A 24,360-nucleotide genomic window follows, 5' to 3' on the forward strand; every position below is an offset into this window, starting at 1 on the left:
TATTTTCTTCTTTTACTGATGGGGTTTAGAAATCTTACGAAATTACCTTTGAAAAGAACACTTTTGATCACACATAGATGTAAAATGATATTAATATTGATAATAAAAAAAACACCGCATCCATGCGTGCATCTTAACAATAAATCCTAAATGCCTTTCTTAAAAAAAATTGGTGCTGTACCAGGAGTGGATATCACTCCGAGAGAGATGGTGTAAGGGAATTTATTCAATTCTTTTTTTCTTTCCTCAGTCCTTTTTAAACTTGTATTAACTACATTGGGATTTATCTGCCACCGCAGCAAAGTGACTTAGATGCATTGCTTTTTTATACCCGTTTTTTGTGTTTTCTAGATGTGGATGAGTGCTCTTCAAGCGACAACAATCGGTGTAGTCAGTCTTGTAAAAACACAGTAGGGAGCTATGAATGCTCCTGTGTGGCTGGGTTTAAACTTGACAGCGATGGTTACGCTTGCAATGGTAACAGCTAAAGTTTTTTAATTACTTATCTCTCAAGAACGATCCGTGTAACAAATTTTGGATATAATGATCTATTTAAGAAGTAGGAAAATGTTTATCGCTATTTGAGATATTTCGTTTGGTAGAATGAAGTTTTCGTCATAATGGCAAACCTGTGTCGCCTTTAATTCTTTTTATTTCTACCTCAGATATCGACGAATGTATGGATTTTACGTTTAATTGCGATCCCTCGCAGAAGTGTGAAAACACGCCTGGTTCCTACAAGTGCGTCTGTGATGAAGGACTTTATTGGATAGATAACATGTGCAAAGGTGACTTATTACCCAATTAATTATTTGCCTATTTGCCCTAATGAAATTCCTGAACTACTAGCTAGTAGACGTATCGAACCTTTAATTTCGGTCATTACTGCTGAAACTAATTATAGGTGCAAGTGGTTGTCCGTGAGTTAGTTAGTATGCTCAGCAAGTTGCTAGGACTTTAACAGATGAAAACAAGTGAGCGAATCTGCTTAATTCTGCTTAATAATTCCTAGAGCAAAATCATGGGATACGACCATGTGATAAGTAAGGCTTTTTATCTCGTGATAGGGATGGCTTGTGGGCTTTTTTCAGACTGCGAAATCTGCCGATTGTAATTAAGAGTGGATTCCTTTTAATTTGTATGTTTTATATCTATTTTTCAAAGTCTCGATCAAATACTCATAAGTTCGTGAATACTTGAGCGCGAAAATATACCAATATACCAGTAAGAGATACGTAATTTCACGCACATTTTCTTCTTCAACTTTTGTACTGTGTTACGATAGTAGGTGAATCTGTTTTGAGGTTGATAGCATTTCTTCATCCTCTCTACACCTGCAGGGCTAGAAAAGGGCGAGGCTCCTCCTCCACCCCCTCCTGCCTCAACCCCAAGGGCACCATCAGATGAGGAGAAGAGTGAATCGGTCAACGTAGAGGTGGCCTTCAATATCTCGATGGTGAGAAACAGAGAATACTTGCATGTGATAAACTACACTGGCTGCCTATAGTCCTTCTCGCTACATTGTAGCATGATGGCAGTGAATTTGTGTGTTCGACTGTTTTTTTGCCATTCTGAAACTTTGGACATGTGAACCGTCAGTATGGCAGATTATCCTTTAAGAAAGGAGAAATTTTCAATAACCACAACTGATATACTGAATAATTCTTTTTATTAGTGGAACGCTGAAGTTGAAGAGAAGTTCAAAACTACCCTAGCAGAAGCAGCTACCAAACATTGCGCGACAAAGGACGATTGTACAGATAAGAAAACGAGGTAGAGATTTAATCTGTCTAACTACAATATAGCCGATCGATTGACATACCGACCGTGTATTGTCTACCGGGTCAATATTTTGGGCAAATTAATCACGGTGCACTAAACGACTAAATAACTGACTGACTGACTGACTGACTGACCGACGAACCGACCAACTGACCAAATGACAGACCGACTGACCGACCCACCGACTGAGCGACTGAGCGGCTGACCGACCAGCTAATTGGCGGACTGACGGATTGACTGACCCACCGACTCACCGACCGGCTGACTCACCGACTAAATGACCGACTACCTGACCAACTGAAAGACCGACTGACTGATCCACCGGCTGACTGACCGACTGAACTGTCCAACCGACCAACTGACCGACTGACAGACTTGCCGATCGCCTGACTGATGGACCGTCTGACTGAAAGACAGACTGACTGACGGAATATTTATCGTATAAAACTCAGATCAGCCGACTGCCTATCACTGCGAACTATTGGCTGCTTAACAGACTACAAGTTTGACATAGGTAGAGATCGGAAGGCTTATAAATCGTAGCTGACTGACTGACTATCGAACCGATAGCTCTGCATTAACAAAAGACTTAAGAGCAAGGTCATTTCTTTGGCCCAGGGCGTCAACGCCTTAGCTGTATGCAGGGCATCCGTCATATAGCAACACCGGCGTCTGAAGGTTTTCGATCCAAAAACTTTATTCAAACATCATCATATTTCAGATCGAGGAAGAAACAATTATACTAATCCACCCATGCACGTCTATTGCATCTTTTTTTTTCAGCTCAAGGCGCCGAAGGGCAGCGAGCTACGTCACATTTACGGAAAACCAAGTTCATCTTCTGCCCGGTTACCCAAAGCAAATATCTGTAGTACCTCTCCTAGCAAGCCTTGCATTTTATGTACAATTTCCTCCTGGATCGTCAGTCCCCGTCATAAAGAAGGACGTCCTGGCCAACATCGTTCAAGGGTCACTGGTTGAACTCTCGAGCTCCATAAATGCCAATATATCGAGTGTACAAATCCTTTTTGCCGATACAACGACGGTAACGACTCCTGTGACCGCAGCGATCCCGACAGAAAAAGACAGATCCAAAATGCATGCCATCATTGGTGGATGTGTTGCTGCTGCTTTGCTCCTCATTCTTGTCATCATTGCCACCATTTGCTACTGTAAGAAAAGAAAGAAGAACGGGTATGTCAATACATATCTTGTTTGACGCGATCTTATGGTAGTAGAGGGTAATTTAGCGGAAGTTAAATAAATAGGGCAAAAAACTGCTGTGCTAACTTCCGCTTACTGTGCTCAATGTTCTCCTATACTCTACCAACATTTCTCCATCTATTGGTGAAATTTTTAAAGAAGACTACTGGTGAAGAAGTCTACAAGTAAGACTAAGAATAGTAACAAATGAAAAATCCGTAACAAAGATAGTTGAAGCATGGCCATCAAACGAGATCGCAATCTCCGAGAGTAATTTGCCAATTTTGTCCCCAATTCCTCTATATCGACCCCTTCCTACCCTGGACAGAAATGAGCCATAGTTTTTGTGGTCAAACACCGTGCAGGTGGGGAGGTAGGGAAGGGGGATTATTGTATTGAGGAGCAGCACATTTAAAGTTTATTTTCCAAGAAACATTTAATATGGAGTTTACACCATGTGGCATGTGTTATTTACCACGCATGTGTTATCTTCGCCATCTATGACGTGGCATGTGTCGCATATCATTAGGTGTGTGAAATCTCAGCCCCAGTAAGATAGAAATTAAAGAAAAAATTGGCAAAAGTGAATTCGAATTCGGGCTGAGTACCAGAGGTATTTGTTTCAAGCGTTCTCAAACGGTATGGTTTTTTTTTTTTTTTTTTTTTTTTTCACTAATGATAACGTAAGGTAAAGTAAAACTGAATTGTTTATTGCTTTAAATGCTTCAGGTCAACACACCCTTAAATATGTGTGGCCACTTTTTTTTTTTTTTTGCATTGACACTAACTCTGCTTTTCTCATTTTAGAATTGCAAAACAACGAGTCGACAGTGAGCAGTCAATTTCCCGAAAAATCTCAGGGATGGAGATGGCGGCTGTTAATGATGCGTATATGATGAGTCCAGGTTCTCTTCCACCAGGGTCAGTGGAACCACAATATGAAGAACTGGAACGACCCGAAAAGGAATATCCTATGTACAATAATACAAAGTAATTTGATGAACATTCGAATGAAGAACATATACTTAATGAACGAAAATGTTTGCCCAATGCTCTAGTAAATATGTTTTGAATGATGTACCTAACATTATGCAGAAAGAGAGCCTCTCTTTCTTCTGCACTTTGTTAAACTTGTCATCACTGAGAGAAGATAAACTCTGGCCTTCCGCAATCATTTTTTTATTCTGCTTGAATTTTGCTTCACTTTTCAGGTTTTCTTCAATTTTCCTTTACATCGCTATTGGGAAAAAGTGTGCTTGTCAATTTGAGTTCTTTTCTTTGCATTTTATCCGAATATCTACAGTAGTTTTATCATTTTAGACCCAACAGTTTCGAAGTGGGTTTCCTCAGAGGAAATCAGTATAACCTTTTTTATGCATCTTATCCATAATAATTTTCTGGCAAAGGAGCCAACTAACAGAGTAACCAGACTCCTAAAGCAGCAGGTCTGTGTTGGAAAGTTTTTCTCTGAGTAAACGAAAATTTTTGTATTTTTTGCTTCACGTTTTATGAGCGCAAAGGGAGCACAACTTTAGTATGTTGATACTTCGAGGAAAAGCTCGAGGAAATAGCCCTTTTATTAGCTAGGATTTTCTGCGTTAGTTCATTTTTAGTTGCATGTTTCTCCTCTGTTTTTTAAGAGGAAACATGCTCATGGTGAATGAATGCGACAAATAGTTACAATAAATTTAAGTGACAACGTTTGTTTTCTCCTTTATTTTTTCGCCGCTCTCTTTTAAGGGATGATGTACCTAAATTTTAACCGCATGGTTTAACCCTTTCCCTCCCAAGATATTGTTGGTAATTCTCCTTACTGTCTGCCATACAATTCATGTGATGTTAGCTTGGAGAATTTGGTATTGAATCAGCTAATAATCCCCATAATTGATATTTTTCTTTATTCTTGTTATTTATCTGCGTGATGTTGTATTAATATTGCAAGGAGAAATTCTGTCTAGGTCACTCAAGGGAGTTAAAAGGTCAGGGGTGTTAACCTGCAGTTGCTTTCCTAGATTCTTTAAAGGATCCATATCAGGAGAAAAAAAAGGGATGGCGGAGGGGGGGAGAGGAGAAGAAAATCATTAAAGGTGAACTTGACACCATGAGAGTGTATACAGATACATTCCCCCTAACATTACCAAGAGGCGTATGTAGTCGTTGTAGTACTGCAAATATCATTCGGACTGAAATGAGTCTAGAAAGGGAGGCTTACAATCGATGAACATTGAACAGTTTTCAAGTTAGCCCATAGATGTGGACCTTCCTCAAAATAATGAGGAATGTTGATAAATAAAATCCTTGAATAACGCTCTGAAATAGATGCCTGTAATTGGAAGTCATTGGTAAAGATCATAACAGAGCTAAACAAGGTTTCTTGTTTTCTAAGAGTCCAAATTTTGAAGTTCGTTCTGATCTTCTCTACCCATGGCCAATTTTTTTAAGTTTTAAGTTTATCATTGCCTTTGGCTGTGTAAACCCTATCTTAGCAAACGAATATTTTCAGCCGTTCTCCTTGGTGAAAGGTAGCTTGCTCGCCTCGAAAAATGGCAAAAAAGATTATTACGTAACTCCTTTTACCCCCAATATGTAACCTTTACCCCTTTAAACCCTAAGAGTGACCAGCATCTAACTTCTCCTTACAGTAATACTGCTGAATCATTCATTATGATCATTATAAGAAAGGAAATGATCGCCAACCCTAAGAAGCTTTAATTGTTAAACAAATTCTCCTCGTCCGTGCCAAAGAATATGCGTGGAGACGAGTATGGAGAATTTGGATACTGATGTTAGGGTACAAAGGGTTAATTCCCTGCCAGACATTTCTTATAACTGAGTTATGAGAATATGGTGTTTAATCAGGAAATATTTTTTCTCATCACCTTTCTTCTCGAAAATGCACTAATATTGCGCCGAGAAATTACGTTTTTGGCTCTTCTGGAAGTGAAAGATCTGGTGTCATATATCAATGAGGCTTAATAATTTAATTGCCTTAGAATGTGAAGCCCCCGCAGTTTGTTTAATTCAATCTAGACAAAATGGATCTGAGATGTAAATCTGTTCCTGGTAAAGGAGAGTGATAAATTTATTACTATAACTATAGTAGTTAAATTTACACCATTACCAGTTACCGCCTAATTTCCAAAAAAATTTATTTACATGTCATAATAGAACCTAAAACATTTAGACCCTCAAACCGATTGATAAGCTATATTATTTTATAATATGTTCTCAAATGTAGGTTATGTAAATATCGATGGGCTAAAAGCCGCAGAAAAATCTCAAAACGAAAACTGCCAAAAGACATTAACACTCAAACCCGGATTAAAAGAGATGAAATTCGTGCCAATTTGACGAACCGATCAAAGATCGCTCACTGTTGCAAAGCAATCATTGCTGTTTATCATACGTCGTAAAGCTTCATTTGCACTTCCTGCTCTGTAATTCTTAAGGTCAGATCGAATACAAATTAAGAATGAATTGAAAATATCGCAGTTTCCTACAATACGATGATCCAGAACCTTGAATGCATCGACTAGACTATCACTTTTAGTACATGGAATCTCTATATTTGAATATTTGTGTGCGATTGTTACCCCAGTCACTCACAACAACCCGCGGTCCGCCAACAACTGGAACACTCAAAGCAAACTGGTCAATCCACTTCCTGTTTGTGTCAAAACTATTGAGAACAACCCCCTTAATATCGAAAACTTGTAGACAATGGTTTTCGAAATCGTATAGAATTATGTTTTGATTTTTATCAATGGCCAGGCCACGGAAACCACAAAATCCCTCTTCTTATGGCCATATCCACTTATAATTCTTAAAAGATCGCCATTTTGGTCGTAAACTTTAACTACATCGTTACAAGCATCAGCGATTACAAAGCATTCCTCTTGTCATGGTACAAGGCAAATCTGGGATGAATTAGTCTGTCGTTGCCTGCGTCCCGAAATTTGAAAAGGAATTTGCCGTCGGAGCTAAACACTTGCACTCGGTGATTGTTCCAATCATTGACGATGACACGGTCCTTCTGATCAATTGATATGCCGCAAGGGCCGTTGAACTGCTCATGGCCACCTCCCTCAGAACCGAACTTTTTCACAAACTTTCCAGTCTTCAAGTCAAAATACTGCACTCTGCTGTTGTCACTGTTTGCCACAAACACGTACTTTTGACTCTTGTCGAGCGCCATGGATATCAGGTGGAACAAGTTGCCATCTTTTGTTCCTTCACTGCCGAACTCGAGAATCTGCCCGCCGTCCGGTGTAAATACGTGGATCCGATGCTTCAAACTGTCAGAGAAGATAACCTGCCTGTTTGAAACAGCTATTCCATGTGGTTGAGTAAATTTTCCATCGACGTTTCCATGAGATCCTAAGGACTTTAACGGACTTAGTATCCTGGATGAGATGGCCACCGACCTCGACTTGCGCACGATGAGGTTCTGGAACACGTGGTATGTAGTTGACATTATAGGTACCGTTTCGATAATTTCGAACTTGAACTCTGCTTTCTATGAGGCCCCACATCGACGACTTCACTTCCACTATCACGTGGTCGATAGAGAGTTCTTTTAGCTTTTGCATACTCAGCAATAGTTAGGACATTTTGAAAACGCCTATGAGGAGGTTATATAACATGTGAAATGAAACGTTTCGGATGCTAAGTACGCGTGACCGATGCTCGTGTTTGGGAGCTGAAATTATTCCTGTTTGTGACTGCGCTATTTTTCGGAAAACTGAAAGCCATGCGCATGCAGAAAAGGGTATAGAGGTCCCTTGAAAATAAATCAAGGGCTTCTCGTTGTCATGTATAAGTGAGCTTCGGTGTTCCTCGTTATTTTTCTGGGTTTATATTGTTGTGGTATTGGATTTGTCTATCCATGAATTTAGCAGGTGAGACCACGGTGTTGTCTGTGGTCATATTTAACTTATTTCCTTCCGATCGAAGTGAACAGAGTGATCAAGGATCTTATCTGCATTAGAATGCAGCTACAATCATCAACCTTGAACCTCTGCTGCTTTGTTGTGTGGTGCGGAATGCCAGCTTAGACAACTTTAAGTTGTCATGTCGTTAGGAAAGGCTTCAAAGGAAAACTTTGTTTACTTTAGAATTTTCAGATATTAGCAGTAACAAGCAAACTATATGCCCCATGCAGTATTCAAGGAAACGGCATTAAGCGACAAAACAGACCTGGAACAAAACAATAATGTTAATAATGATTCATCGATTTTTGGATTCGTGAACTATATAGTTCAATTTCAACTCATCAAAAAAGTCAGAGGTAATGCGAAATCACTTCGAGTTACCAAAGCGTTGGATCTATTTATAGTAAAATCATGCTCAATACAAAAAGCAGATCCAACAAATTTTCATTTACGTTCGAGTTATTGAAGGCTTCGGTACATATGCATAATGTTAGCGTTGCCATTTGGCATATCTGCGTGTTCGTGTTTTTAAGTTTTCGACACTTCTGTCATGACCAGCAAAACGTTTGCTCTCATAGGTGATCTTCTTGATTCATCCAAAAATACTTCTGCTCTCAGGAACAGTTGAGTCTGTTGGGGCGGTTCTTACTTAACTTTATTCCCTCCTTCTTCTCACGTCTCAAATCTCAAATAAAAAATCTTAGAAAAGGAGAATTTAGAATTCATTTTTGGAAACACGAAAGAAGGCTGCATTGGAAACTTTCTGCGCTACGTTGGAAAATTTACAGAAATGAGAAAGGCAATCGTGTTTTAATTGTCAGACATGTATGCACTAGTGACGCTCCTTTAGACCTCGTCAATTTGTGATATTTATGATCAGGACGACAACATTCTGATGGAAATTGTGAAATTCCAGGGTCCCCTTGTTGTACCTGCATCGTCTCAACATTCCACTGAAATGTTAAAAAATGTTGAAGATTTCAGGACATTTTTTTAAAGTTTGTAATCAATCTTTACTGTCATGTAAATTACCAACCCGAATGCGAAAAATCTTTGAAAAAATACTTCATAAATGAAACGCAAAGCTAACACTATAAATTTATTGCACAAAACATGGCTTTCAAAAGTTTGCATAAAAGAGTTAAGGCAGTGTTGCCATGGTAGAAGACTCCATTACTGTTCACACGATCATAATGGCTCCCCTCATTCCAGTGCTTGATTACAGCCTTTCGGATAATGTTGCATTGTTTTGAATAATTTGTCTAGACACCGTCGCAAGTTAAGGGTTGGAAGGACATGATCACGAAATGTTACCTGATTCATTAATTCTGCTCTATATGCGAATCAGCCCTAAACGTTTTGAAAACCAAAAATGTTATTTTTGACACGCAATTGTGGTAGCAAAACGGAAAGAGCCAAACTCTTTTTAATAGCAAACAGTGGAACAACAGTGCAAATGTTTTTGGAATTGTTCGGCTTCTGGGCATGTACATACCCAGGGGGTAATTTTATCTGCTAATAGATTCCTATCATTATTTGGTGTAAATAATTACTTAATACTGGAAAGTTTAAACCAAATAAATTTAATTCACGGATGTAAAAAAATCAATTGAATAGGTTTGCAAATCATTAGCTTGAGAAATTCAGCCTAAAAGTTCCACGACGCGTTAACCATAAAATAGCTTCTTTGATCAGTTTTGCCGCACACTAAGTACTTTAATAACAAGCCGGAATATAAAGACCGTGTTATCTCTTTTTTTAGGAAAATAACACGATATCTGACCAGTGCAAAGAGCTAAATCGGTGTCAGTTCATTTTGGTTAGAGGTTCTCTGTTCCAGTCTTTAAGAAAGCATTTCTTACAGATTTCTGAACTTATAAAAAACTGTGTATCATAAGTTTAGATTATATCTTCTGTTGCATGTCACAGCAATGACACGCTCATTAAAGTGTGAAAACTATTCAAAACGCGTTGGAGAGTTTGCATTCAAACTAAGAAAGTCGATGGCTGTGAAACAGAAGTAGTTCTTTTGTGTATTCACCATACAAGCGGGCGTTATGATTTCCACATGTCTTCAGCAGCTGCTTATATATCTCATACTATTTTGGCCTCAAATGACAGGTATAATTAAGTATTCTTGGTCGGTTCTCATTGCTGAAAGCCTTTCCACAATTAGAAGTATTGGCTCAGATAATCTTTATCGTTTGGTTTCGAAACTCACACTCTGAGCAGATATTCTTGAGTGCGTTTTAAGCTTCTATTATCAAAACTTCGCCTCAATAATCTGGCTCTGTTTATGATTTACAGAAATGATGATATAGAACAATATCTTATTGCCGCGTGTTTTGCAGTTTAGAGTTTGCTTTTGAAGATGCATGTTACCACGCGCTTTATAACTTTCATCATTATCACTTCCACTTGGAATGGCTTGGTTTTTTTAACATTGATTTTGTGACAACGCATTTCGAAACCAAAAGACCTGATACAGTTACGGGTTTGAACTGGAATTAGCACCTGTACATGTGAAATTCTTCGTCGAGCTTTCATATTTAACTTTCATCTTCTTCTTGTTCTTAGCTTTGAGTTTGTTTTCTAAAGAAACACTTTAAATTCGTTTCGAGCCTTCATCATTAGTCATAGGCATTGACAAAATTCTGGTACTAAATTTTAATAATTATTATAATGATGATAGCACTTAACAACACATTTTTAAATTTTTGAGTCTGCTTTTGTAGTTTTATGTTGAAATTCGTGTTGAGCTTTTGCGGTTGTTGCCTGGGGTGGATTAGAGAAGAGAAGCTTAGAGACGGAAATCTGTTTATGATTGTTTTCCTTTCCTATTGTTGCTATGTATTGTTATGTGATCAAAACGAACGCAAAACTATTCAAAATGTTGAAGCCAAAATTTTATTAGTATTAGTAGTATCTTTCAATAATCTGAGAAAAGCAACGGTAATGGTGAGGAATTGTATGCTTACAATTTTCTAGCGTCGCTCTCGGATTTTCAAACATGGGTCTCGGCCCCCCGGGCGTTTCGCATTTTACCATCAATGCCCCTTTAATCAAAGTCTTAGTGATTTTCAATATTGACGATATCGGTGTTGACTGAGACAGATTAAGATATCAAATGACGTTAAAACGGTAGCTTAAGAACTGTGCCACTTTTCATTGCATCATTATTGTAGTGTTGAAAATTTCCGTCAAATGGAGGTAAAATTTGATGGAGGGAAGGCCATCATCATGACAGATTACCTATGATAAATTTGCAAAATTAAGGCTAAATATCTCGAGATGTCAATTAGTGACGAAAATTCTCATATCTGTAATGTATGTAACTTAGCATTCTCCTAATGGCAAGAAAACACCACAGGTATTGACAGATAGCTGTGAAATATAGACACCAAAGAGGTGAAAACTGACAGACCAAGGAAAAATGAGGCAGCAAAGATTAATACAGAGCTCAAATTTCAATAATGTAATCAGTTAATTTTATCGCCCTTCTTCTTGGACCGAGAGTTTTCTGTTTTGCCTGAGTTAGATGGCATCCGAAATTGTTAAGGGATGATTTATAGTGACGTCACTCTTCCATCTTATACATCTACATACTGTACGTTGAAGATAATGTTAATTTTGTTGTCTGTGATCTGTCAATTCACGAGTTTGCTCACAGAGCACTTTGATTTGTGACGTGGAGTGTTGAGCTTTGAAAACTACTTGTGCAGGGCACACTGATGCATGGACGATTTCAAGAAATCATCTACCTCTCACACGATAATTCAAAGTTTTTTACTAGTCATGGCTAATTCTTCAATTGTCGTTTTAATTGTTAACGTTTTTGTCTTTTTGCAGTGATAAATTCAGTGGAGGCCAGTCTAACAGAGGGTGAGTTAAAGCATGTAGAATTGTGCTTATCTTATCTTATCCTACTACTTCCAGCGGGTTTAGGGTTTCTTTTAAGTCTATTTAGGGAGTAAGTAAGTAAACTCTTTATTTAAAGAGGGTAGTACTTAACAGCCACAAGGCTGATAAACTTGGCACCTAAATCACCTCCAACAAATTCATTGCCACAACCCCCTTTAAGAGTAAGCTTATAAATACTTACCTTATTACAGTTTTTCTAGCTTCAGAAACTATTTTTAATGTCTACATCTTCGTATTAATTGTAGGTATAAGTCAGAAGTTGTTGTGAATTGTTTTACCAGGGAAGGGGATTGAGTTCCTGTTGTAAGGATAAAAAAATGAACTTTACAAGATTGTTAATGGTTAAGTTACCTTGAACGTAGGAAAAACATAGAAATGTTAAAAGAGGTAAAACTGGAAAAACTCAGAAATTAGAACGGATAACACTGACACAGATGGTAAAAGACGAAATTAAAAAATTTAGGACGAACATCTCCGAAGATGCCCAAAACAAAACGTAGCTCCACTCTACAAGGAAAAAAACAAAAAGAAATTACAGAAAGGAATATTTTATTAGACGTTTTATTTTAGCCTCATTTGCACCAAAATCTTTGAGTCCCTTTCCGTTCCTTGTTGTTTTCATGCACATATTCATCTTATTTCATTATATGGGAGCACTTTCCTGTTAAAATCCAGTGGTCCGCGCCTGGATAGGTCTGTGGGTAAAAAAAAAAACTGTACATATGGCAATAATGTCAATACTTTTTCCACGCGTGGCTGCAGACGGTGCAATGGGAGGCTGTGCCCTGAAAAGGGGGCGTAAGGAGATACCCAAACTCGAGCGCCTGCTCAGGCTAAATATGTCTTACGAGCGGCGGTAGACTGTCAAAAACCGGCTTTGATCGAAACCTCAGGCATAGGGCCTATCTTGTGTTAAGCCATCAACTAAAAATTTTGAACGAAGGATTTCGACTTGGTTCTTTATCAGGCGACTTGCGACTTGTTGACGGAGGAAGCGATAACCAGGGACGAATAGAAATCTACTTCAACGAGACCTGGTGGAGGCTTTGCAAACACCATTTTAATCACCAAGCTCTCACATCTGTGTGCCGAACGCTCGGTCTCCCAGATCCGCTGTGGATGTTCCATGACTTTGACTTTGGCACGGGTAACTACTCGTACCTACCCAGAGAATTTCAATGCGATAGCGAAGAAACACCACTTTTGGACTGCCGTCATGAAGAGTATTATGATAGTCACTGTGATGAGGACGCAACAGTAGGGGTTTCATGCGGGGAGCTTGTTTATGCAGGTAAGTCCGACATCAAATTGATAACTGTATAAAGGTCTATAAGAGTACATTCCTTTATACCTAAGAAGTAGAATGATAGAGTGCAGCGGGCGCTTTATTTAAGCTCAGTAGTTCCAGGTTCCGTATCTCCCCTCGACCTGTAGCTTGAGTTGCTCTCTGTCGTCACGAGGTCAACTGTACGTTCTTATCTATCATTATTCAATTGGTTTTCTATCAGCTAGAAGGGATACTTTGCTATTTGTTGTTTTTTTACGTGGAGGCTGTGATACTTTTTAATGGGTCTACGGTAACTGCATTACTTTGAATTTCCCTTTCCTTTTACGAAGCGTTTCTCATCAGTCAATAGATCACAAGTAACTTGGAAAGCAAACAAAATAATAATAAGGAAAAAGATATGATAATATTAATGACAATGATTAAAAAAAGATAATATGTAAAATAGATAAATAGGTTAGTGAAAACACAGACAGGTTGTTTTACAAAAGAATCGGTCATGTTCCTGTATTTGAGACCTTTTTATTGGGGAAATGAAGGTACAAAGAAATCTTCCGTAGTCTTCAAACAATTTATCATTCAAATATGTTGTTTTATTCATCAAATAGAATGCGATGGTGGTTCGAACAGAACAGATCTTTCTGGTTCATTACATTTCATGAAGGGTTCAAAGCCGCAAGAGAGGAGATGTGAATGGATAATTGGGGATGAAAGAGACCCGAAAGGAGATCATGTCATTATTAACACATATGTAAAAAGAGGAGCTGAATGTGGGTAAGTCATGTTCATTGCCCATTTTCCTTTCAATTTTTTTTGTCGTTGACAACGAGTGCTTCTTTTCTTCCGGTGTTTTTGTTTTCTCGAAATGATTTATCTACTCTACTTGCCGCTGAAAAGCACGAGCACCCAATTTTCAATCTGTCCCTACTACACACGAAGAGAGGTTAGCAGCTGAGACTGCAAGAACGGTAGGGGGAGGGGGAGTGGTAGAGGGGTGAGGGAGTAAGGTGGTAGGATGACTGACTCGTATTATTGGATCGAAGCCGTCATTCCCAGGTGCGCGTCACTAGAATGCTTTGCATTATAGTATACATCAGATACATCTTCGATAAATTACTGCGGTCTTACCAACTTTTTATTTTGGTTGATTTTAATGGCCAGAGAGAGAAAATGAAAAGTGGACTTTCTAAGGGTTTTTTATCGTTTTTACCGAAGGGATTATTGACAAGATGTCGTAGAGCCTGCAATTAGGAAGCACTCAAGGGTATAGAAATTTTCCCATAGATATACGCGTTCCACGTGGGAATTACTTCATACTCTGAAAGCTGCTGCCTGCTTAGGAAACCGGGATATGCTCCGACTGAGTGCTGGCCACCCAGATCGACTACATCTGTTTATTTTCGTATCAAAGGTTATTCTTGACTAAAAACATATGAAAGAATTTACTCTATGGTACACTGTTTTATTTCTCGTTAGAACGCAACTAAACATTCAGATGTTTCCTGACCAACACTATGATCATGTGATAATGTGCCGGGAGACGACTACCCAAATAATTGAATATGACGCCCCGAAAGTGTTTGTGATAATTGATCAACAACTTGTCGACAATGTCTCTTTTGACGGAGCTTATGTCTTTCTTCAAGGCAGTTATGAATCTGGTGAGCCTTTTACAGCACAGCTAAACGAAATGTTTAATCCTATTCATCGTTCTACTCTTAAAAGTGGCATTAACTTTTTTGACAGTGAATATATGAAATCATACATGTGAACGTCGAATAAAAGGAGTGAATATGAAAGCGGTCTTTGCAGTAATGACCAATACTCAAGCAATAGTGGAAATAAGGCCTGTAATAAATTCAGGAACCAACAAAATGACTAGCTCCCAGTTAGCTTGTTAGCTCAGGTAGTAGGCCACTGCACCGGTATCGCGAAGGTCATGGGTTCAAATCCCGTACAGGCCTGAAATTTTTTAAAGCCCTATTTTCACTACTGCTTAAGTAGTGGTCACTACTATGAAAATCGCCTTCATATTCACCAAATCTTTTTGTTGCATGATAAAAACATTGATAAAGAACACCACAATCCTTAATGTTAGCACAAATACAAAACTTAAAGAATAAAAGAGACAAAATCAAAATAAATGAATTGAGTTTTTGACTGGTTATCCAAATTCCTTTTTGATAACAAAAAACAAAAACGAAGAAAACGAACGTTAAAAAAAAAACAAAACAAAACAAAACTAGGCTGGCGAATAAGAGACAGCATTGCTACCTCTTCAACTTCCAGTGGCGTTACCGCTTTAATCTCAATTTTTCGTCCATTGCACTAAAGTTTTTCTTTGTCTGGTCAGCTCCACAGGTCAGTGGCTGGGATGTAAGCGTGATCAATATCACAGAGGACAGTTTTCAAATCGAGTGGACAGCGCTGACCTCTGAGATCGATCAGTCAGTGGAAGTCTATGTTGTAATCGTTGCTTCCACAACGAGACATGACGTTGTGAATGGAAGGATTGTGACATCATCCACCTCATCCTTGTGGCTGCACGGTTTGATACCTTACCATGAATATAACATATCAGTTGTAGCTGTGGATGTTTTAGGTCAGCCCCACAAAAGCAATGAGATAATAAAATCCACCCACGAGTCAGGTAATTTTTATGAAATATCGTTAAATCGTTATCAAAGTTGAAGTTTTCGTCGAAAGTAAAAATATGTTATTAGCCTCGAGTTTGAAATTATGTTGTCTCCACCATAGTCATCATCATGATCTCTCAGTGAATCAGTGAATCACTCATCCATTTCAAGTGACTTTGCTCCATCTTTTTGTTGCGTTTACAACAATAGTAGCGTTTTTAGGATGAACGACACTTAGTGTTTGAAATGAATAAATACTTTTCCTGTGTTCACTATAAGCCTCCTTTACACTTTTCATAAAAATCAACCACTAGATAAAACGTTCTCCTAAATAAAAGATGGTCCAGAATGTGGTTGCGCTAAAACGAGTAAACGTTTCTTCATATAACATTTTTTTTTGCAGTGCCAATGTCTGGCCCTCATATTCATGACAGCTATCCCGATGAAATGGGCTGTGTGAAGGTCGAATGGGATCCCATTTCCGAGTATGAACGTGGGGGTCAGATTCTTGGGTATACCCTCTCGTACATCGCTACCTGTTTTGAGAATGATCCAGAGCATGATGGACACGAGGGGAACGTGACAGTAGATGCTTCCATTTTCAATATCTCGCTTTGTAATCTACGTCCCGGATTGAAGTATCGCCTTGAACTGGAGGGATTTACCTCAAAGGGGAATGGGCCGCCTACTCATAGAGACACCTATGCAAGTAAGTAACGTTATTAGTGTTAAGGTTTCTTCATTATGTATAACTTGGGGGGGAGGGGTAGGAGGATTTTTGGGGAGGATTGCACGGTACACGCTTTGAGGGAGGACGGAAATGGGGTGATTCGTCACAAACAGATTGTAAAGGGGAGACTGTGGAAAATTGACCGTCAATGAGGGTGAGGGTGATCACTAGAATACCACACACCTTAGTGGGGAAAGAGCAGGAAAAATCATTGCGATACAACCAAAATCCTCAAACCACCCTTCGTCGATAAATAATGACTGGTTACTTATCCTGCTGTGGAACTGGATCTATTATCACTCATCGTTGTTCGTTTATTAGTGATTATTACTAGAATAGACTTACTCATAGTGGATAACCAATACTCAGCGATACAATTTGTGAGTACCAATTTTTTTTTCCTCTGAAAACCTCAAAACAAGAATTCTTTCAGGAAAAAAAAATCAATGAAAAGGACCAGAAGTCATATTAAACAAATAAATATGGCAAAACGACATCAGTAAAATTTTTCTTGCTTTCTCGATCGTTTTTTTTCTACAAAGTTAAAGTTTTCGTGGTTTATTTCCTGTGACAAAACTTGCGAGGGATGAGGTGAGTGCTTCCCCGTGCGCCTGCGGCTGGGGTTAAGTCTTTCTTCAGCGCTCTATTCACTTCTTATCCCACCCCCCTCCCCCCTCCCCCATTATAAAATTAGTCGCATAGCAACTTGCGTCAATTTGTTTTCATGTTTCCCTTTAGGCTGTGGTGGAATAGGCACCCTCACAAAGTTGAACGGCTCAATAGAAAGTCCCAATGCGCCTTGTTCATATGGGGAAGAGCAAGATTGTCATTGGTCTATCCAGCCCAATTCAAGTAGTCCAATTGAAACAATTTGGATGTGGTTTGAAGGTTTTTATCTTGCTTATGATGAATACGGAGACCGAAATTGTGGGTAAGTATCTAGAACGCGAATTGGTTGCAGAGCCCTCCGCTCTACTTTTTAGCAGGAAGTTCACTAAGATTTGATTATTTCTTCATTATTTTTTTTATCTCACCGTAGTTCGGATACAAATTCTTGGCAAAAAAAGTGTGTGTACTAAACTTTTTTTTTTACTCGACCATGACTTTTCACCGAACGACATTTTGCTGACAAGTTACTGTTACCAATTCCCTTTAACTGATCTGGTTTCTTAGACAGAACGATGCGGTGGCGTTTTCAACTACGGACATTAGCTTTGACGTCTTAGTCTGCCGTCATGGAGGAATGGATAATAAGTTCGTTATTGTAAGCTTAAGCAGTCACCTCGATGTTGCATTTCACACGAGACTTATGAGAGGGAGTCAAGGGTTTACAGCGTGTTACGAAGCATTTGACAGCAAATTCACAGGTGATACTTTTAACTGCTTTCTCTATTATTTTCATTATTATCATTTTTTCATTATTAATATCATTATCATTATCAGGAAGGTGAACAAATCAAGGTTCATTTTCTTCCTTTTGCCATGAATGTCATGCTCAACCCTTATACTCCCTAACATCAATATAAATGTTCTTCATACTGTTTTCTTTACACTTTCTATATTTTTGAAAACCAGAATTTGTTTAATAATTACTGAGAGCTTCTTTGGATGGCTTTTTGCTTTATTTTCATGACCTTGATATTTGATTCAGCCATGACACTGTAACGAGAAAGTGAGTGCTTGATAAGCACTGATGTATTGATGCTTAATATCATAGGGTTAAGATTATCATGTCAAATAGGCTTAAAGTTATTCCAGAACAAATGACATAATTTCTCAATTTTACTATTTTTTGCATTTATCATGTGATTGCAGTAACCCAACTTTCCTCTTGGAATGTCACAGTCCAGCAACATGGGTCATCTGCGAGATTAGACTGGTCCGCATTTCCATTAGGTAATCCAATTCAAGACCTGTACATGGCGTTCAAACAAGCAGATGAGGATATCATTGTTTTGATTCCCACGGCAACACACAACTCGGGAGACGACATAGATTTTTTGCTTATGCCTGGCCGTCAGTACACCATTCAGATGATTGCCTTTGTGGGCGGCATCGGAGACGATATTTACTCAAGTAATAATGTCTCAATTACCATCGAAGAAGGAGGTATGTAACAAAATCAAGGCGTGTTTTAAGATCTGCATAATTTTCAAAGTTTTGTCTTGTTTAGTTTGAATTCCCCCAAAAAAGGGTTGTTCTTTTAAGGTCAGGAGCTGTTGTTATAGGGAGAACCTATAAATCGTGAAGCTAAAAGTTTAATAACGAGGAAGGGATAGAAATCGCAAAAATTCGTGAAGCTGAAAGCTATGCCGCTTTCTCAATGAACATAACTTTCACTTTGATCATCTAACCATTCATGCCCCTTCATAGAGACATCCACGATTTGTGGAAAACTCTCTGGTTGCACAAAAAGATGGTATATAGTACAGATGGTACATATAGTTGTATATGGTGGAATTTACATCGTCGCAGTCTATATTATCCAACTCATCATTGTTATTTTTTTCAAGTATTTACTTTCACGCACATGTTTTACGAGCCTTGTGCTTCTCGGTGTAGCGCACTTAAATAAAATATTGTTGGTGTTGCGGTTATGTATTCTGCATTGTTTCACGCATGCGCAAAGTGAAAGTGTAGCATTAATCAACGATGTTGGATGAATTCAACTCTGAGAATTCAGTCCAGAACTTCGATATAGTCACAGAAATGATCTTTTCACCTACCTTTCAGCTCCATCGAGAGCGCCGGAAAATGTGCACGTTAAACTCCTGGACCATAACGGTGTCGAAGTAACATGGGATACTCTTGAAGCGAAATATGCAAATGGCAAGCTCCTTGGATACAAGGTCCAAATCAGGGAATGGAAAAGCCATTATGAATGGTGGTATGACGACTGGGATATGGTAGATGTTATCAGGGTGAATTCTACGGATACCCACCTTACTCTCGAGAGCTTGGACGGAGGAAGAAAATATCAAATCGCGGTTGCAGCATTCACCGTTGATGATGGACCGAAATCAGACTGGGAAACAGTAATTATTGGTAAACAAGAAATTAATTCTCTATTGCATTACATCGACGAACAAGAATCAATCTATATATTTACGTATTTTAATTGATTTGCTTATTTTAATATAATTTTATAAATACGTATTTTATATTGAAAAGAATAAATCCTTCAGATGCGTTAGTCAACCAACAAAAATCATCCAGGACTTATCCAATTTTCCGTTTTCTCAATACAATTTCCCCATTTTCCCAATCTTTCAAGAAATCATTCTCCCAACTACACTTCATCAGCTAACTCGAATCCTTGTTCAGTTCAATCATCCACTAAATCATTCTACTTCTTTTGCTAATCAATGCTTGCCCTCATCAAAATTACGATGAAATTCTTAGGCTTAGTCGGCTATCAACAGCCGCCGATTATTAAGAGTACTAAACAGTTTACACATTCAAACTAACATGTTTAAACAACGCTTGTCAGGTTCATTTTATAGAGAATAAGGTTAGTTATCACCCTTTTATCTTGAATAAATTCGCAACCTGACCTTGTGCCTTCCATTTCTGTCCGGAACTTTACTTTTGCCTGGCAAATTGAACCCCATCGCAATTGTAAAATCTTGTCTAAAACTTGTGGGATGATAAAAGGAATTCAACTTACCTTGATCCTATCAACGTAATTAATAACGCATTGCTTTTGTCAGGTTGTGGCGGAACTTTCCATGGTTACTTTGGAGCATTTAATCTTACGCAATGGAGCTGGGACGGAGGACTAGACTGTTCGTGGAGGATTAACAATCCTAGCCTTACCAACCCCGTGATGATCATATCTGCACAATACGTGGAACTTAAATCTTGCGAGTAAGTGACAGGTCACTTTTTATCATTTGGGGGGCAGCAGGGCACAGGAGGGGCAGGAGGGGCAAAGAGGATTTTAATTGTTACATTAAAATTCGTGATTCCCCACTCCATATTCTTACATTAACCTCCTTATTGGAAGTTAATTGGCAGCCAAGTTTCTATTGTCGTTACTGTATATTCTGTTGGAGAGGACTGATCCCTCTATCTGTTCCCCCTGAAAACCATGTTCTCCCCTTACCCCAAAATCCTCTCCCCGGGGCGATAAGTAATGATTTGGCGTAAATCTCATTCATGTCTACCTCAATTATGTTTGTAATGCTGATTGCGTGAATGAAAGTGATCCTCGCAGTAATATGCACTACTTAGGCGGTAGTGAAAATAAGGCCTGAAAAAAATTCAGGCCTGTACGGGATTTGAACCCATGACCTCTGCGATACCGGTGCAGCGCTCTACCAACTGAGCTAACAAGCCAACTGGGAGCTAGTCATGAAGTTGGTTCTAAATAAACCCGTGAAGTGATGAATAAATGGTTAAGAATATATGAAAGTCATATATTTGAACTGCGGATAAAGACGTGAATGAAAGTGATCCTCGCAGTAATATGCACTACTTAGGCAGTAGTGAAAATAAGGCCTGAAAAAAATTCAGGCCTGTACGGGATTTGAACCCATGACCTCTGCGATACCGGTGCAGCGCTCTACCAACTGAGCTAACAAGCCAACTGGGAGCTAGTCATGAAGTTGGTTCTAAATAAACCCGTGAAGTGATGAATAAATGGTTAAGAATATATGAAAGTCATATATTTGAACTGCGGATAAAGACGTGAATGAAAGTAATCCTCGCAGTAATATGCGGGTTTATTTAGAACCAACTTCATGACTAGCTCCCAGTTGGCTTGTTAGCTCAGTTGGTAGAGCGCTACACCGGTATCGCAGAGGTCATGGGTTCAAATCCCGTACAGGCCTGAAAAAAATTCAGGCCTTATTTTCACTACTGCCTGAGTAGTGCATATTACTGCGAGGATCACTTTCATTCACGTCTTTATCCGCAGTTCAAATATATGACTTTCATATATTCTTAACCAATGCTGATTGCGTAGACTTGTCGTGTGGATGGTAATAAATATCATTTAAGATCATTCAGATAAATTGATCAGGATTCTTCTCGTAAACAGCGAGTCAAATAAACTTTGCATTCACATTGCATTTTTACCTGCAAACTCTTTCACCTTTGCTATAAACAGATCTTCGTCCAAGATCTTTGGAAGTGATGGGAACGAGTTATGGAGTTATGATGGTTGTCATTATGAAACGGTAAAAGGTGATATAGTGGAGGTTCCTTTTAACGGATCTGACTTTTTGACCCTCAAGCTTCATACAGAATACGAAGGAAGCCAAGTGATATCAGAATTCGTTCTTTTGGAACAAGGGAAAACTCTGTATTCAGGTATAGTTGAGCATCCTTAGCTGTTCTCATGCTAACAACCACACTTACCATATCAGATCAGTCTGTGATCATACGATTGATTAACAAAGTCGAAAGACAACTCTTTTAAAATAAAATCCGCGAATACGTGAACTTTGCCAAATTTTGCTCTAGTTGCTTTAGTGCAGTTAAATTGGTCGATCATTGACAAAAATGCCTCATTTACCTTATTTAACTCATTTACCTTATTTAAAAACACTATTTTTTCGTCACTTATCCAGCCTATTTCGAGGTTTCAATCTTTGAGATAATGATGTTATTGCTCGTCCATTTGAATGTACACTATTTAATCCTACCAGTCTGGTGAGAAATTTTAATTGAGTGAAACATGACACGAGAACTGGAAAATGCTAGTTCTCTGAGGTTCTAAACTTTAGATCGTCATCGAACTTCTTCAATCATTCCAAATGGACCTGAGACCTACATATACATGTATGATACGAAATGAAATGATAGGTTAAGAAGAGATAGCATACTACGCATTACTAATAATCACGGTTCTTTTTAAAGCTCCTCCTTCACCTCATTGGGACATTCCTTACAACACTACAGCCAGTGGAGTCTTTATGGATCTTAATGATTCCCCTGACAGCATAGACACTAATTTCTTTATCATAACTCTGAATAAGACAAAGGAAGAAAATGAAGAGGACCATCATGATTATAAAAATGAACATGAAAAAGGTTACTTTATGTTCATGGTCAATGCTACGGAGGAATCCGCTGACTTACGTGGATTGCCAGTTCTGAGCAATTTTTCCACCATCGTCTACCTCGTAGACAAGACTAATGAGATTTATAAAAGTCCTCTGTTTGTTTTCCAGACCGACGAGGGAGGTGAGTACTCTTTTTTTGCAGTATGGCTTTTTTACATCCCAAAGTACCGTGAATACTACTAAATTCAGGCATCGAGAGGTACATTTTTTTTTTTTTAATCGGGTAATACCAAGTGTCCAAGATATCCGCCTAGTAACCCATTTATATACCACCTGAAAACAGGACACCTATAGTCTGAAAAGTGGTACCAGAAAACATAGATTGTCATTAACAAAATATCATATCAAGGCTCTGTGTATTTTAAAAAGAGCCACACTACTTCTAACCAAGGAAATTATGCAATCATAGGGTGCTGATAATGCACGACTAGTCCTCTTTGCTTAATATTTGCAATCTAAATGTATATCTGTGACGATTGGTAGTTCCCAGCGAAGGACCGCACATTGAGTATTACGAGGAAATGGCAGACGGGTGCGTGCTGATCAAGTGGAATGAAATATCCGAAGAGAATAGAAATGGCAAAATTATTGGCTTCAGAATTTTTTATGAAACCAGTTGTTTCTCTGAGGACGACCCAAGAAGACATCATGGAAGCCTGGACGTCAACGATCCAAGTCAACGCCATGGAAAAGTCTGCAATCTTCATCCGGGTCTGCAATATCGTATACATGTTGCTGGGTTCACTTCGAAAGGAGTTGGGAAATTTAATGATAGAGAAGTATTTACAAGTAAGTAATGACAGTCATTTATAGCTCTAGTTAAGGGTGATTTTTTGTTTAGGCCAATCTACCAATCATCGTGGTTTATTTTGTGACTTGATTTTGGAATTTCTTTTCTCTCGCCGAAAGCTCCGCTTGGTCCACATAATACACAAAGTGATCATGCAAAGTTACTGGCCGTCAATGGAAGAAAAAAAGGGCCAGCTTTACATGTAAATACGAATACCTTTCGCTCCTCCCCCGACTCCATCCACCTCCTCCACCAAAACGCCACCAATATGTGATTCATTGGCGTGAAATTGACTGAAGGTTAATTTTCTTTTTCTAAGGTTGCAGGAAACCACACATCCTGACTAAGATCAATGGGACAATTGACAGCCCTAATAAACCTTGTCAATACGGCGGGAAACAGAATTGCCTTTGGTCTATTAGACCAAATGTCAGTGAGCCAGTCAAGAACATATGGATGACGTTTTACGATTTCGGCCTGGAGGAATATGAATATGATAAAGGATGCTGGTGAGAATCTGTCTATTTTGGAGCGGTTCGTCCACAAATGAGGCTACACTTGCCTCGTGTCAATATTGTAGACGATCAAGGCTATAGATATTACAGATGACTGCAATATGATATTCCGTTCATTTTTGTCGTTTTTTTTTTTAATGTTTTTCTTTATTATTCTTATACACTTAGCTCCTTTCCCTTATTGGTGCTGACCTACTGGTTAGTGCTCTGAACTCCGGGTGTAGAGGTCTGGGTTCTAGACCTGCCTGGGTCAATGTGTTGTGTTTTTAGGAAAAACACCAGACTCTCGTAGTTCCTTTCTCTACCCAGAGGTTTAAATGGATACCGGCAAATTTTCAGTAAAGGGCGATGAAATGTTAAGGGAGATAACCTTGCAATAGAGTGACATCCCACTCGGTTGGGGGGTGGGAGGTTTACTTCATGCCCAGGAAATCCGGATAAGGTCTGGCTGGGTGGGTCAAGTGGCTAGAGTAAAGGCTTAACCCCCTTTTTTTTTTTA

The 24,360-nt window shown here is 38.7% G+C and overlaps 3 protein-coding genes across 5 annotated transcripts in view; all 3 read left to right on the forward strand.

The window, feature by feature from the left end:
- The window catches only part of LOC113679874 (uncharacterized), a 63,032-nt gene extending 58,344 nt beyond the window's left edge, over positions 1-4,688 (forward strand). For all 3 annotated transcript variants that reach the window (XM_089211476.1, XM_089211474.1, XM_089211475.1), the window contains exons 65-70: positions 352-477; positions 666-788; positions 1,341-1,456; positions 1,676-1,773; positions 2,566-2,976; positions 3,793-4,688. In XM_089211476.1, the coding sequence (XP_089067602.1) occupies positions 352-477; positions 666-788; positions 1,341-1,456; positions 1,676-1,773; positions 2,566-2,976; positions 3,793-3,979 (1,061 nt within the window). In that variant the 3' untranslated portion in view covers positions 3,980-4,688. The remainder of the gene's footprint in view (positions 1-351; positions 478-665; positions 789-1,340; positions 1,457-1,675; positions 1,774-2,565; positions 2,977-3,792) is intronic.
- Positions 4,689-9,901: 5,213 nt separating this feature from the next.
- Positions 9,902-15,814, forward strand: LOC149042116 (MAM and fibronectin type III domain-containing protein 1-like). The gene is made up of 6 exons (XM_089211525.1): positions 9,902-10,037; positions 11,766-11,798; positions 12,805-13,128; positions 13,731-13,896; positions 14,599-14,783; positions 15,476-15,814. The coding sequence occupies exons 1-6, from the start codon at positions 9,974-9,976 to the stop codon at positions 15,811-15,813; spliced, it is 1,110 nt and encodes a 369-aa protein (XP_089067651.1). The 5' UTR covers positions 9,902-9,973; the 3' UTR covers position 15,814.
- Positions 15,815-16,164: 350 nt separating this feature from the next.
- The window catches only part of LOC149042117 (uncharacterized), a 47,535-nt gene continuing 39,339 nt past the window's right edge, over positions 16,165-24,360 (forward strand). Inside the window, exons 1-10 of the mRNA XM_089212121.1 lie at positions 16,165-16,467; positions 17,227-17,419; positions 17,662-17,855; positions 18,304-18,597; positions 19,222-19,533; positions 20,199-20,355; positions 21,599-21,801; positions 22,351-22,677; positions 23,040-23,345; positions 23,666-23,855. Coding sequence (XP_089068247.1) covers positions 16,167-16,467; positions 17,227-17,419; positions 17,662-17,855; positions 18,304-18,597; positions 19,222-19,533; positions 20,199-20,355; positions 21,599-21,801; positions 22,351-22,677; positions 23,040-23,345; positions 23,666-23,855 — 2,477 coding nt within the window. The 5' untranslated portion in view covers positions 16,165-16,166. The remainder of the gene's footprint in view (positions 16,468-17,226; positions 17,420-17,661; positions 17,856-18,303; positions 18,598-19,221; positions 19,534-20,198; positions 20,356-21,598; positions 21,802-22,350; positions 22,678-23,039; positions 23,346-23,665; positions 23,856-24,360) is intronic.

Source organism: Pocillopora damicornis, chromosome 7 (genome assembly GCF_964200805.1).
Source record: "Pocillopora damicornis chromosome 7, jaPocDami1.2, whole genome shotgun sequence".
NCBI classification, from domain to species: Eukaryota; Metazoa; Cnidaria; class Anthozoa; order Scleractinia; family Pocilloporidae; genus Pocillopora; species Pocillopora damicornis.

Bases quoted from the DNA above. Each gene is read 5' to 3' on its own strand.
- LOC149042116 (XM_089211525.1), top strand. From the start codon at position 9,974: ATGATTTCCACATGTCTTCAGCAGCTGCTTATATATCTCATACTATTT. The intron at 11,799-12,804 runs GTGAGTTAAAGC...GTTCTTTATCAG, and splicing joins GGAGGCCAGTCTAACAGAGG to GCGACTTGCGACTTGTTGAC. The intron at 13,897-14,598 runs GTAAGTCATGTT...ATTTCTCGTTAG, and splicing joins AAAAGAGGAGCTGAATGTGG to AACGCAACTAAACATTCAGA.